At 43.0% G+C, this 15,712-nt stretch overlaps 1 protein-coding gene across 2 annotated transcripts in view; it reads left to right on the top strand.

Annotated features, from left to right (window-relative positions):
* JAKMIP2 (janus kinase and microtubule interacting protein 2) overlaps window positions 1-15,434 on the top strand; it is a 109,848-nt gene extending 94,414 nt beyond the window's left edge. For both annotated transcript variants that reach the window (XM_034779267.1, XM_034779268.1), the window contains exons 16-22: window positions 1,087-1,152; window positions 2,147-2,215; window positions 3,901-3,978; window positions 5,234-5,437; window positions 6,624-6,689; window positions 8,724-8,796; window positions 14,453-15,434. In XM_034779267.1, coding sequence (XP_034635158.1) covers window positions 1,087-1,152; window positions 2,147-2,215; window positions 3,901-3,978; window positions 5,234-5,437; window positions 6,624-6,689; window positions 8,724-8,774 — 534 coding nt within the window. In that variant the 3' untranslated portion in view covers window positions 8,775-8,796; window positions 14,453-15,434. The remainder of the gene's footprint in view (window positions 1-1,086; window positions 1,153-2,146; window positions 2,216-3,900; window positions 3,979-5,233; window positions 5,438-6,623; window positions 6,690-8,723; window positions 8,797-14,452) is intronic.
* The last annotated feature ends 278 nt before the right edge of the window (window positions 15,435-15,712 follow it).

Here is a 15,712-nt window from a genome sequence, read left to right as displayed (position 1 = left end):
TATATTTACCATATGACTATTTGTTCAAGAGTCAGGTTATAAGGATCATTCTAATAAAGGGTCTTGTTATTTCCAGAAGTTAAGGATTTGGGGGAGCTGGGGGCATCAGGGGATTGGTAATTGGATATTGAGCCTTTAATCTCTGGGTCACCAAACTGAATATAGCTCCAGTCTAACGGTCATTGGTATTTGATAGTCATTTAGTAGCCTGTGTGAATTGAATTGGTGGTCTGAGCTGACCACACCACATCTCAATTAGCCTTATGGTGCCCCTACTGGCAACTTCAGGAGACAGACCAGGAATTAAATGGGCAAGAATACACATTATCCCATGGACCCTGAGCCTGCCAGAATATAGTGGAGTGTGTGTCAAAGGGCTTTGTAAAGAAGGGTCACAGTGCTGCTGCGTATTTAGTCCCTGCCATATGGATAAACAGACGTCAGTTCCCAGGACTGTCAAACTAGCCCCCTTTGACAGCACTAAATTCACTTTAAGAAACTGTACAGGAAATTCAAATGAAAGCAATATCAGTACCTACTCAGCTGTGGACCTCACTCATGCTGGTGTAAATCAGAAGTAACTCCACTAATTCTAATGAAGTTACACCAGTGTAAATTAACCAGTGTAACTGAGGGGAGAATCAGCTCATCCTGTTTATAAGGAGTCTAGTTTTATTCTGCATTTCACATCACATACCTTTGGATTGGCACGTCCAGTCAGTCTGCACAGGTTAGCATTATGCAGAAAGGTGGGGGTCGTCACCTTTCCCAAGGTAGGATAGGATTCTCAAAGGGTCCTTAGGGAGCTAGCCACCCAGCTCCTATTGAATTTACATGAGATTTGGACAGGTTCCTTTGAAGTTCCTAGCTATAAATAATCAATAGGCTGTACACTCTGTATTCATTGACACCTGTTAATGTGCTTGTTTGTTTGTTTGTGTAATGCTCTGTGCAATACATGACAGAGTTCCATGCAAACTGTGGAAAGTGAGAACAGAATGTGGATTTTCTTGTAACAATATAAATATGCTTTTAGAAAACTGCTATCCCTTCCTTAGCTTGGTTTTCTTCTTTTTCACTTTACAGAATTTAAGAAATGAAGAGCAAGTGGCTATCATTCAAGCTAGCACTGTGTTATCCTTGGCAGAAAAGGTACAATTTCTGTGGTGCTTGTCTCTCAACTATTAAAGGCCTATTCTACAGTAAAAAAGGCTTGCTGGAATACTTTCGCTGGCATAGCTTATACTGCTTCCCCAAAGTCAATAAGCTATCCCAACAAATGCACTTTATTGCAGGTATAACTGCATCCATACTAGAAAAGGTGCCTGTATAGAACTGATATAAAAGAATCACAGCCTCACTGACATTAGTATACCTGAAGAAGTTTCTAGTCTAGCTCTATCCTAAGCAGGGCCAACGCAACCCACTAGGCGACCTAGGCGGTCGCCTAGGGCACTACAATTTGGGTAGCGGCGACCGCGGCGGTATTTCAGCGGCGGGACCTTCCGCCGCCTGTGTGGGGGGTGGCATTTCAGGGTGGGACCTTCCATCGCCTAGGGAGGCAGAAAAGCTGGCGGAGCTCCTGATCCTAAGCTATGAATTTAGATCTGTAACAAATGCAGCTTCCACACCAAATGTAAGTAGTGACTGTAAACTTTATAGAGGAAAGTTAGAGAAAGCCATCGACCATATATGGTAAAACTAGCAGTGGACTGGAAGGCTGAGATTCTCTAAGCCACCTAAGGGATATAGACACACAATTCCCATTGAAGTAAATAAGAACTGCGTGTCAAAACCTCCTACTTGGTTCTGAAAAATCTCATCTGAAATATTTCTGTTTCAACTGATTTGTTTTTGCAGCTCATATAAAAGGGGTGACAAAGGAAAGAGTGGCATAATGCCAGCATAGCCAGCTCTTTGCCACTCAGGGGTTCCCCCTATGCCAATGGAATTTCCAAGTAGCTGTCGAAGCCATCTGTAAAGCTATTTTGTGCTATAGTAGCACAGCCTTAGTAAGGGGATCTGGCCTTCTGGTTACTGTAGTCAGGCAAAACAGAGGGGAAGCATTTTGGTGGGGTCCTGTTTGTCATTGGGCACTTTAGTTGCAAGTGCTGTGGGTTACATCTCTGTGTTTTGCACCCTCTAGTGGATCCAGCAGATTGAAGGGGCTGAAGCAGCTCTACACCAGAAGATGATGGAACTGGAAAGTGACATGGTAGGCAAACGTTTTTGATATCTATCTGCAACAAACCACTGAATATATCAAAATATTTGGTGTCCCAGAGAGTCAGAAAAAATAATCTTTTGGCAAATAAAATGAATTATATCTTCTTGATCACTGGTGAATCCATAACATTGTTGTTATTAATTTGCTTTGCATTTAATAATTGTGAGAGACTGAAGTGGGATTTTTCATGATTAAATGCTATCAATGTTCATCTCTGATCCTATCTGTTTTCACCTTTACATGGTGCTAATTGGTTATTATTATGGATATAGGGCTCAGAGTTTGCTGGGTGCTTTTCAGAAAGGCAAATAGTCATGATTCTTGCCTCACATCGCTCACAGACTAAATACATGGCATGTATCAACTGGCATGGAGAAATTTAAGTAGAAAAAAAAAATCCTGAATTGTAACACTATGTTGTTTAAACACACTTTAAATCAGGGGTAATCAATTGTTTTTTGTAAAGGTCCAAATTTCTTGGTCAAGGTATAGACAAGGTTCAGACTCCAGAGAAAATAATAAAAAATAATGACAATAATAATAATAAAAATATTTTGAGGTCTGTTCAAAAGCATCTGGCAACCCAGATTTGCCCACGGTCTGCCTCTTGATTACTCCTGCTTTAAATCCTTAATATTTTAAAGGCAAGGCACTCATCGCTGAATTGTGCTCAGTATAACTTCAGCAAGGTCAGGATTTGGCTTCTCTCTTAGTCTCCTTAACTGGAGGAAGTAATATACCTAAAAGATTAACAAGTTTACATCGACTGTAAAGTAATCATAATCAGTAGCTTAGCTAGCGGGGTGCAGAGGAAGCAGCCGCTTCCCCTCAGCACACTTTGCAAAAGCGGCACCTTTGCAAAAGCGGCCGGAGGAGCGAGGGAGGGGTGCGGCCGGAGAAGGACGGGGGGGCACAGGCTGGCTGTGGCCCAGCAGCCGCGGCCGGAGGAGCGAGGAGGGGGGCGCAGGCTGGTGGTGGGCCGGCAGCCGTGGCCACAGGAGCGAGGAGGGGGGCACAGGCTGGCAGCGGGCCGGCAGCCGTGGCCGGAGGAGCGAGGAGGGGGGCGCAGGCTGGTGGCGGGCCGGCAGCCGTGGCCGGAGGAGCGAGGGGGGGGTGCAGGCTGGCGGCAGGCCGGCAGCCGCGGCCGGAGGAGCAAGGAGGGGGGTGCAGGCTGGCGGTGGGCTGGCAGCCACGGCCGGAGGAGCAAGGGTGGGCACAGCATGGCGGCCGGGCAGCCGCAGCCAGAGGAGCCATGGGGGGGAGGGGCAGTGCGGCCGGAGGAGCCAGCCGGGGGGGGGGCGTGGAGCGGCCGGAAGAGGAGCCGGGGGGCGTGGCCAGAGGAGGAGCCAAGGGGGGCGCCTTTTTTTAGGTTTGCTCCCCCTCCTCTTAAAAGCTGGCTACGCCACTGATCATAATGGTTCAAATTCTGGAGTTACTCCAGTATAGACCAGAGCACATTTGTACTCTATTACCTTACCAAAGCAAACATAATTGTTTTTCCTTCAGACTTTGCTAGATATTAATCTGATATTAACAACCATGCAAGGTCTCCATTACTGACAGATCTCATAAATTCCTGCTCCCATCAGACATCTGTGGTTGATCAAATAATACTTTCCATGGCATGTCAACTAACAATTCATTTTTTCTGTCAAAATTATTATTCATTGTAGGAGCAGTTTTGCAAAATAAAAGGTTATTTGGAGGAAGAATTAGACTACAGGAAGCAAGCTCTTGACCAAGCATATATGGTATGTACAAGGAAAATGCTACAGCGCACGCCATAACAGGACATAGATTCATATTGGTTCAGGGGGAGTGAGGGTTTTGCACATCCTTCCTAACTTTTTCACATCTGCCTTTCTCCATGCTGCTAAACCACCATCTTGCAGTCTGCACAGCCTCAACATGGTACTTGGCCTCTTCACATCATGAGAAGCCGGATACTCTAAAGTAGAAACTCTTAGGAGTTAACAGTAAATATCTTTCATTAGAGTCACCTTGCCCAGTTGGAGTCTTGCAGACAACCAGAACTAGACATGTGCAGGAATATTTAAATATCTCCTTTAGTGAATGTCATAGTGCAGGAGTGGCCACACCGCGGCTCTTTTACAGTTAAAATGCAGTTCACCTAGTCCCCCCATTGCCCCCACTCCTTTCCTCCCTACCAGACTGGGGTGGGGGGGAGCTCGGCAGCTCTGCTTTGCAGTGGGATGGTGGGGTAGGGGCTTCTGCCCAGTGGAGAGGGGGGTCTCAGGACTTCAGCAGGAGCAGGGCTGAAGCCCTGAGCCCTGGTAGGTGCGCCTAGCTCCCGAACGTCTGAAGATTGTCGTATGCAGCTTGGAGGGTCAGTAAGTCTGGCCACTCCTGTCATAGTGAGAAGATAGTATACCACAAATTGAACTGATTTTATTGGAAAATACCAGCCCAGCAAAATCTGTTGTATACAGGGCTTATACCTGCTGAGCGCAGCTTTGGAGCATTTCGTGTATAAGAGCAAAGGATAAAGTGTTGAGCAGAGAATGCAGGGCTACCCAACCCTGCATTAATGAACATGTTCATGTATTAGCAAGACTAAGACTTGAGAGAGAAATGTGTATCCTGGCAGGCTGATCTTTCACCCATATTCCTTTTTAACAGAGATGGTCAAAACAATTCAAAATGTAAATGTCAATGAAATTTTCCTCAGTATTTTGATTTGTGATTTTAGAAAAAACTAGTGAAAATGCTCATGAAAATTCCATCCCAGTTTTGACCAGCACCGTAGCTGCTTGAAACATTTCACAATTATGAATTTCAATGAAAACGTCATTGAAGAAAATGGACATTTTTTGCCAAAACATTGAAACATTTTTAACCAGTTCTTCTTTTCAATCTTGCACACACTTATACCTAGGAAGTTTCTTCTATGTATGTAGACACCTGAATCTACGACCAGAAAAAAATCCCAGCTATATTTAGTACAATGTTCCATCTCTAACCAACTTTTGGTGTTCCATCAACTAGAGAATCCAGGAGCTTGAAGCTACCTTGTACAATGCTTTGCAGCAAGAAACGGTGATAAAGTTTGGGGAACTGCTAAGTGAAAAGCAACAGGAGGAGCTGAGGACAGCCGTAGAAAAGTTACGACGGCAGATGCTGAGGAAAAGCAGAGAATACGACTGCCAGATTCTTCAGGAGAGGATGGAGCTGCTACAACAGGCACATCAGGTAGTGCACAAGGACCAAGATCTTAGAACAAATACATCCATGCTGTTTTGCTGTGTAAGAATGCAGATTATGGTCCAATGTTTCTCCCTAGCTTATGAGAGATCCTGGTTCAGTTGGCCTGGTTTTCACTGCTGAGTTGTCTAGGGCTTATAAATACCTGCACTATGCATGCAAATGCAGGTTTCACTATCTTCTTTGTGGAGGCTGTGGGAATATTTTGCCTTTTAAGGGTCAAAACCTAACAACTCTCTCTTCCTATTTCCTGTTTCATGAATCCAGCCTCGTAGCACAAACCTCGAATATAAGTTATTGGGCTCAATGCAGGAGTGACTGGATGAAATTCTCTGACCTCTGTTATGAAGAAGGTCAGACTGACGATCTAATGGCCCCTTCTGGCCTTAAAATCAAAAGCATTCTTAAAGAGTATCCTACGATATGTAACAGTATCAGTGTCAGCTACAAACAGTCAGGGCCGGCTCCAGGCACCAGCAGAGCAAGCACGTGCCTGGGGTGGCACATGCTAAGGGGCGGCATTCCATCCATTCTTGGGGCGGCAGAATCCGGTCAGCTTTTTTTTTTTTTGCGCTTCGGCAGTTCGGGCGGCGGCAGTCCGAGCGGTTTTTTTGTTTGTTTGTTTGTTTTTTTGGCTTGGGGCAGCAAAAATGGTAGAGCCGGCCCTGCGAACAGTGCACAGATAAGACCGACTTGCATAAATGCTGGAACTAGGTGCCACACTCCCTGGTTGAAGTGGTTTCCATTATATACAGGGGTTACAGTTTGATTCTATGGCTCTCAGCCTGCCCACTATCAAAATTGTTCCAGCACTTTGATGATTTTCTTCAAATAGGTGGTGAAAGGGATTTTCTTTCTAATCTCCTCCCCTCCCAAAGTGGGCAGTTGCTAATTGATCTCTCTGGGACATAATCATTGCATTTAACCCCTTTCATTTTCAGAGATAAGTGTGCACTGCTGTGGACCTGGCAAATCAAGGGGAGGCAGAGGAGGAATAGTGGGTGACAAAGGATTTCATGGCAATACAGAACTGGCTGGATTCCTTAGTTGTTCATTTCCAGGATCTTTAAAATTTATCCCAAGTGGGTGATTTGTTCAGCTGAGCAAAACAGTTAACATTTTCTCTTCTGTGCATTCAGAGTCTGGAGTTGGTTTGTTTGCTTTATATTTCTAGAGGATCCGAGATTTAGAAGATAAAACTGATGTCCAGAAGAGACAGATCAAGGACCTAGAGGAAAAGGTGGGTTGTTTTACATATTTTTAAAGAATCAGATCAGCTTTATTGGGTCTGAGACAATTTTTTTAGACTAAAAATCAAAAAAGTATTTGCTGACCTAACTGGACTATGTTAGTGTCTCTCTTTCCTCTTCATTTTCTTTCCATTTTATGTCTTTCATTATATCCAGACAATCTCAGATCTGTTTTTCCCCTTCCTGCAAACTCTCTATTCCCTTAAGGCAGTGTTTCCCAAACTTGGGACGCCGCTTGTGTAGGGAAAGCCCTTGGCGGGCTGGGCCGGGTTGTTTACCTGCCGCATCCGCAGGTCCGGCCGATCGCAGCTCCTAGTGGCTTCGGTTCACTGCTCCAGGCCAATGGGAGCTGCTGGAAGCGGTGACCAGTATGTCCCTCAGCCCGCGCCGCTTCCCATTGGCAGTGGGAGCCGCAATTGGCCGGACCTGCAGACGCGACAGGTAAACAACCCGGCCTGGCCCGCCAGGGGCTTTCCCTGCACAAGCGGCATCCCAAGTTTGGGAAACACTGCCTAAGGAAACAATACTTTTATATTAAATTATAAACATCTTATTTAAAATATGATTATGTGGCAAACAATGTTGAGGCAAATGCTGAGGTACTTACTCAGTTATTACCCAAGTCTCTTTATAATGCAGGCAAAACTCCCATTGAAATCGAGGTGAGTTTTGCCAACATTAAGAATTGAATGAAATGGAGTTAAGATTTCCAGATTGTGCCCCTTGTTCGTACAAGTTTAGGGCCAGATTCTGATACCATTACCCACGTTGAAATCAGTGGGGACTGGAGTAAGATACAACATAATGTGACTAAGGTTACCAGAATCCTGCCCCCTAACTGAACTGTGGCATCAAAAGAAATTGAAGATTTTTTGCTTATTGACTTTGTATATAGGTTCCTGAAATGAAACACAGTGGGCCTAATCACAGGTTCACTGCAGTCAATCCAACTGAGACCCAAAATGCACTAAGCAGCCAACTAATTCAAAAGTTGCTAAATGGCTAGAAGATGATCCCACCTCCTGTGCCTGATGATGAAATAAAGTCTGTTGTGGATCTGAACGCTCATTTTTGTCTTCACAACTTCCTTTAAACTATGTCTAGAGGAACATGACCAATTTACTTAACAAGCAAAACAAAGCATAATAAATAATAAATCTCAGGGGCATTGAAACTGTGACAGTAGCCAATTCTTCACCAAAAAACATCTAGTCTAACAGTAATCTGATTAATAATGGAATAAATATATATTTTAACCCCTTAGCTAAACAAACTCTTCTTTTTCCACTTTGCTGCCAAAGTTTCGGTGATGTTCAATAGAAATCAAGGGCATAAGCCCGAGTATATAATACATTCACAGGCAGAAAATGGATCAAAAATTGGGAGTGTATTACATTGTAACCTTTGATTTGAAAAACAAAACCAAACAAAACTTGTGACATGGTTCAATGGAGAACTGTGATGGAAGACATTGGATGGCCACATTTTCAAAGGGGGCTTCAAACCACAAACATTCCCATCCCACTAGAAGAGCAAGGATGATGATGGAAGAGATCCAAGGGTCAGTTATTAATAGTTCAGTATGAGGGATATGTCTGATTAAGGTCAGTGTTACATCATGTATCCACGATCTTAGCATGTTTACTCTTATGGATAGTGGGCGCCATTTTAGAAACCAGGTGCCAGATGCTCTGTTGGTATAAATCAGCACCAGTTTGTGACTTCAGTGACGCTACATTGATTTAAAGCAGCAGAAGATCTGGCCCAGTGTTGCCATGTGGTGTTGGGTGCATTCATTTTGCTGATGAGTTAAAAAAAAATGATACAGTCTAGTTTTTTCACACCAGGAAGAGGGGTTGGTATTTGCAGACACAACTGGAAAACATGTTTTCTGCATGCATAATTATTTCAGATCTCATATTAAACTGAGTTTATCATTGTATGAATTGCAAAGAGAACTAGCTCTGATCCTTAAGACACTACTGCAATATTTTTTTTACATAATCTTCTTTTTTCTTCTGCAGTTTCTGTTTCTATTCTTGTTCTTCTCTCTTGCCTTTATTCTTTGGCCTTGATGTCAATGTGCCTCTTGGAAAGGTAAGGCTGCTTCATATATTTCCATGAAACTAGTGTTTGTCCCATAGATTCTTATGAAATGAAGGCCAGATCCTCAGTTGGTATAAGTCAATCTGGGTACACTGACTTCAGTGACATTATATCAGTTTACGCTAGCTGAAGGACTGCCTTGAGTTTTTAAACTTAACAGTCTTCAGATCACGGAAGGAAGAATGGCAGTCTTGTGGTTAAGGTACAGGACTATCAGGCAGCTATCATGTTTGGTTGCTCTCCATGTCTCTGTTGCCTCCAGTCTGGATTAATGCAATGCACTGTTCAGAGCACCACCTGAAGAAATTCAAAGTGGGGCTGCACAGGGAATATATTTCACCAGTTCTCCATTTCACACTGGCTTACACAGTTCGATTCAGCTGCAATTCAAGGTGTTGGTTATAACTTATAAGCCCTTTATGGTTTGAGTCCTGTGTGTCTGAGAAAAGCCTCTCTCCACCTCTGTGTATCTGAGGGTACGTCTATACTTACCTCTGGGTCCGACGGTAAGCAATCGATCTTCTGTGATCGATTTATCATGTCTTGTCTAGACGCGATAAATCGATCCCGGATCAATCCTGGAAGTGCTCGCCGTCGACGCCGGTACTCCTGCTCGGCGAGAGGAGTACGCGGAGTCGACGGGGGAGCCTGCCTGCTGCGTGTGGACCCGCGGTAAGTTCGAACTAAGATAGTTCGACTTCACGTAGCTGAAGTTGCGTATCTTAGTTCGAAGTGGGGGGTTAGTGTGGACCAGCCCTGAGAGAAGCCTCATGCTCAGCCCTAGCAGCTGAGATCAACTGAGAAGCTCAAGACAATAGTCCTTATGGCCTGTTCCTGCAATTCCTTGCTCTTGTGAGGAGTGCTAACACGCAAGGAGCCACATTGACTGGGATTCCCTTACCGTTGGCCAGACAGAGCCCAAACTGGGTGATCTTCAGGGCACATCCCAATCCACAGCATGTTTTTTGATAGGTCTATATCCCTGGCTCTTCCAAACAGTTGACTGTCCCATTTTGGAGTTACCAACATTTTAAATATATTTCCTGGCTCTAGCAAACAGCTTTTACGGGATTGCATTGTGGTATCCCAGCCACTGACTGGACGTTCCTGACGCAAAACTTCTGAAAGATGATCCAGCACAGCAGCTGGGACGTATTTTGAGGTTATTCACAGTCAAGCTGGAAGGTCATGTCGAGTGGGGTCCTTCAGGGAGCAGTTCTGGGTCCAGTTCTGTTCAATATCTTCATCAATGATTTAGATAATGGCACAGAGAGTACACCTATAAAGTTTGTGGACAGTACCAACCTGGGAGGAATTGCAAGTGCTTTGGAGGATAGGATTAAAATTCAAAATGATCTGGATAAACTGGAGAAATGATCTGAAGTAAATAGGATGAAATTCAATAAGGACAAATACAAAGTACTCCACTAAGAAGGAACAATCAGTTGCACACACAAATTGGGGAAATGACTCCCTAGGAAGGAGTACTGTGGAAAGGGATCTGGGGGTCATTATGAATCACAAGCTAAATATGAGTCAACAGTGTAACACTATTGCAAAAAAAAAGCAAATATTCTGGGATGCATTATCAGGAGTGTTGTAAGCAAGACATGGGAAGTAATTCTTCTGCTCTACTCTGCACTGATTAGGTCTCAACTGGAGTATTATGTCCAGTTCTGGGCACCACATTTCAGAAAAGATGTGGACAAATTGGAGGAAGTCCAGGGATGAGCAACAAAAATGATTAAAAGGTCTAGAAAACATGACCTATGAGGGAAGATTGAAAAAATTGGGTTTGTTTAGTCTGGAGAAGAAAAGACTGAGAGGGAACATGATAACAGTTTTCAAGTACATACAAGGTTGTTATGAGGAGGATGGAGAAAAATTGTTCTTGTTAACCTCTGAGGATAGGACAAGAAGCAATGGGCTTAAATTGCAGCAAGGGCGGTTTAGGTTGGACATTAGGAAAAACTTCCTGTCAGGATAGTTAAGCATTGGAACAAATTGCCTAGGGAGGTTGTGGAGTCTCTGTCACTGGAGATTTTTAAGAGCAAGTTAGACCTTGGGGGTACACAGCGGTCTTCTAGGGGATACGTCAACTCAGCTAGATATATCCCTAGTTTTACAACAGGCTACATAAAAAGCACTAGCAAAGTCAGTGCAAACCAAAATTTCATACTGACAGTGACTCGTTTATACTGCTCTATATACTATCTTTGCCAGTCTTGCAGTGTGGTGCACCTAGCGTGCTGTGCAAATTGTATTTTGCATCAGCATTAGCACTGATCAGGGAATGTACTTTGTGCCAGCAAAATTTTCAATAAAAATCAAAAAGTTTTCATTTGCATTGAAATTTTTGTTCAAAAGTTTTCAGGTTTATGAAGAAAAAAAATCCACAAAATTAAAAAAAAAAATCCAAAAATGTTAAGCCAAAATTTTTCATTTTTTCAACAAAAACTCCAAAATGTCATCAAAATGGCTGACAGAAATTTCAACATGACCAAAAAAAAAAAAGCCATTTTTTCATTGAAAAAACATTTAGAGCTGGTTGAAAAATTTCATTTCAATTAGCACAGGAAAATTCCAGCTCCCAGTTTAGACGGATTAATGAATATTTCATGAGAATTTATACATATTATTAGAGTGCCAGAGAGAAAGGGAGGGGGGATTTTCTGGTATAGAAATAGGACGGAAGAGCCACAGAATTAGAGTTTCAGAGAAAGGCTTTTCAGGAGCCGTAGGTGTAAGCCAACATCTTTAGAAATACACATTCCCTAAATTAGAAAACTGCCTACAGTTTCTAAATGAGATTCCTGACTCCTTATTGTCTGAGAGCCTGTGGAAATCTTTTAAACATGCCCTTTAACACTGAGTGGCTGCCTGCCAGAAGAAACTCTTCAGAGAGTATTTGTATGCCTGGGTTACATGGTGACTTTCAAATTACAGTCTCCTAATTATTTCCACAACATACTGAAAGTCAGTCTAAATTCCTGCTCCCAGACATGTCACCTCCTCCCTCTGCTTTAGAGTAGGAGATGAAAGCACAGTCACATGGGAAGAAAAAATCAGAAGCAAAGTTGAGTACATTGTAACCACCATATTCGGTAATTGCATTTATGCCAGAGTGACCTATATGGAGAGCTCGTCCATCCAGGTAATATCTGGCTGGAGAAAGCTGATGAGGGTGCTTCAGGTTGGACCTTCTCATTAACAGTCTAGTAAAGACCATGCAGAAGATTATCATTTCTGTTCCTTTGCACACAGTCGTCCTTCAACCTGCAAGTGACCCATCTCAGATTTCTAGGACATAATGGAATGTTTGCCAATTGCTGGACTCAGACTTGAATTCTCAGCTGTACTGAACTCACAGAGCCAGGGGACTGTCAAGGGTGACTCTAAACCATTTTTATGCTTCCCCCAATCTAATGGATTGGCTGGAATTATAGTGGGCACCCCATGTAAATCAGAGCAGCGTTAAGGCCAATCTAATTTACATTGGCTGAAACAATTACCTAGGAACCATTCCACTGGATCAGGATCCACCCACCTCTATCCCAACCCATTTCTTCCCACACCCTTTGGCTGATTTTACAACATGGCCAAATTCAGCTCTTATTTACACTGGTGTAAATGAACAGTCACGTCACTGAAATAATCAGAGTTACTTTATGTATAACACCAGTGTAACTACAGCAGAATTTTGCCCAGTGGAGTTACTCCTCATTTAAAGGCTGTGATATCAGAATCAGGCTCACATTTCCCTGCCTTAGGGAACCATGAAAGTCTAGGGCCGGCTGTCATTCAGGCCCAGATGCTCAAAGGTAGGCCCTAGATTGTCTAATATGATTAGATATCTATGCTCACGTTTTCCTCTGTTGCTCCTCTCCATGCCTGAGTGTAGTTATGGGAGCTGTGTCCAGGTGGCAAAATCTGGCATTTCTAGGATATTCCATCAGATAGCTAAAGTCCCATCCAAAGAAGAGACTCATTCGTGTGTTGTTTTTCATGCAGAAAATTAGGATCTCAGACCCATGCCCTGCCTGCTTGCCTTCCTATGAGCAGGGAGAGGGATTTAGATCAGCAGGAAGGAGGGGGAAGTGAACTTTACAGCTCAATCTGGGTCGAGAACAGAAAATCTGCCATGACAATGGAAAAATTACAGAAGTACAGGGGAATGTCAATGCAGAACATACTGAAAGGGCTTCTTCCAATTCTGTCTAAATCCCAGGGGTGCAATTTGCACCAACTCAGTCTACCTCCCCCACCCTGATGTGCTCATTCCTTACTGCGAGCAGGGAAGATAGCCCATGAACATTTTGGGAGAGGTATAGATAGCCTTGGGAGAGGCGTTGGCAGACAACTCTGCATTATCATTGGATGGTAGCATCACTATAGTTGAGACTAGCATACTATTTAACAGCTGGTTTTCAAAGTGCTCTAACATCCACATGCACACCCAGATTGCCTTGAAATTTGCATTGCCTCATCAGGTCTTAGGGTAGGGTTAGTGGTGCAAATTTGGGGTCATTTGAGTAAGGGGTCCCAAAGTAGTGTCCTAAAAAATCATATGATATCAACCTTTTATGGTTCTTATAATTTAGTGGGGGGAGCACATGAAGCAAAAGGGTCAATGTCTTTGCCAATTGCCAGAGTACTTCTGGATGCCACTTTTCTTAGATGCTGTAATTTTTAGACTTTAAATAGATCCATTTGTAAAATTTCCTTGACGTGTAGCTGGAGACCCATTTTATGTTCAAAAAGAGTACGTTTTTCCATACCTCTCTTTACAGTTTATCATCTCCTCTTCCCTTAAGTAGCTGGGGGCATACATAGCTGAAATTTCAGATGAGGATTCATGACCTCCTAGGGTCAGTACAGCTATCACAGCTGTTGCTTTCAGGGGACAGGGTTACAAAGAAGGAAATAAAGTGCTTGAATGGGAGAAAAACTGTAGAATCCATCTGTGCAAAGCTTTCGGGAGTCTGTTGATATGAGATTCCCCTAGTTGAGAGAGTTTGGGAGGGAAAGGTGTGTATGTGCAAGGACATTCGGTTTGCATGGATTTTGCACCCTGTGAATTTCACTCTGTTTCAGAATTTAAATGGACCTGAAACCCCAAAGCAAAACTCAGAAGAAAAATGCCAAGTTTTTCCTGGTTTTAAGCAAAAGTCCATTATCCTTCCCAATCAGTAATAAGCAGGGTGGATGGATTCAAAACTAAACCCCAAACTTGGTCCTGGTTCATCCAAAACACAGTCCAAGTTCACTTCAAAGTTTCATGAACAAAGGGCTTGGGGGTCGTCCTTACCAGGAGAGTTCCACCTGCTTTCATGTCTCTCTCCTTGTGGAAGTTTTAGACAGCTCTGGTAGAGCAACCTGGCTTAAGCCCTGCTCCACTGAAATCAATTGCAACATTCCCATTGACTTCTAGGGTATAGAAGTTGGGTTCTAAATCCTTGCCTTTGGTAGCAGAGGGATATAGCTTGCTGTGTTGAGGAATACCATGTGTTAGATTCTTGACTAAATCCTTTCCAGCAACGGAAAATCTCCAAAACTCTGTGCGTGGGCGGGAGGGAGGGAGTGATGGATAGATAGATGCAATCTCTCCATTTAGCTAATACAGATGTTTTTCTTTTCTATTTTGTAGAGTGCCAGACTACACAGATAAGTCCTTAGAAAGGCAAATGCTTCCAAACCCATGAAGAAGAGAACATTGTTTACACCGATTTAAAAATACAACAACAACCTGTAGCCAAGACTACAACCACCATGTATTTTAAAGCCATTATTCAAGATTTGTTACTTGACAGTTCCTGTCTAAAGATACAATATATGCTGCATTTAATGAAGTTCTATATGTCAAACTAAGAAAAAAGGAGGGGGGAGAAACAAACTGTGAACATATTAAAAAAAAATTTAAACAGAATCAGCAGATGAAGTACAAATGGGCCTTGGGCATGGAACCAAAGTTACAACAGAACAATCTATCCCTGCTGTGCAGGGGGATATTAAATGTAACAATGACACCCCATGGAAAAAAATAAATATTAAAGGGACAGAGCAGGAGAAACATTTTTCAAAACTGTGAGGGGATATTGACAATAAAATATTCAATTTGAATCATCCGGCTTCCTTACTACAGGGACTCTCTCTCTCTCTTTTTGGTTTTAAACTCAGGAACAATGACAGCTGCAATGTGAACAAAAGGAAAAACATACTCTGTTTTGTTTCATGATGGGCGGAACTGGGCATCGTGTCGTACGTGGTGGGGATGTTAACATGCCACCAGCTAGGAGGGCAGACGAAGGGAAGAATGTGGGTGACGGACCTGATGAGGATTTCTGACAATGCTGTAGCCTTATCTTTCTTATTGATCCATCCATAAAGAACAGCACGTACATTGTTAGATACTTTTCATACATTTTAAAGACTGACACACTGAAGAAAGGACCACACTTGATTTCACAATTACTCCTAACGTATCTAGGATCACTGGAATGGGGCTGAAGAAAGAAATAATGTGTCGGGGGGGAGGAGAAGAATGCCTATGTTATCTGATCCCACAGAACATTGATTTCCAAGCTTGTCTAAAAGTGTATGCTAATGAACATGTGAAACAGTTATGAATATTTCGATTTTGTTTGTCAAAGTGATTTTGTCAGCAGGCTCCCTGACAAATGGTGCATGAACCAAAAATAGGTAATAGCTGGGCAAAAGCATCTTTACTAGACACAGGACAAATGTATCACTTGTCATTTGTCACAATTAAGGACCGATAGAAGCAGTTTGCCTTTCAATGCAACACTTATCTCCCTGTTACAATGCACAGGACCTGATCTTACCCCTAGGGAATGTCTACACTGCACACTCTTTACAGCGGTGTGCAGAGTACATACACTGCATGGCC

This window comes from Trachemys scripta, chromosome 8 (assembly GCF_013100865.1).
Source record: "Trachemys scripta elegans isolate TJP31775 chromosome 8, CAS_Tse_1.0, whole genome shotgun sequence".
Taxonomy (NCBI): domain Eukaryota; kingdom Metazoa; phylum Chordata; order Testudines; family Emydidae; genus Trachemys; species Trachemys scripta.
Note: the sequence above shows the minus strand (reverse complement) of the source record. Positions and strands in the feature narration are given on the sequence as shown.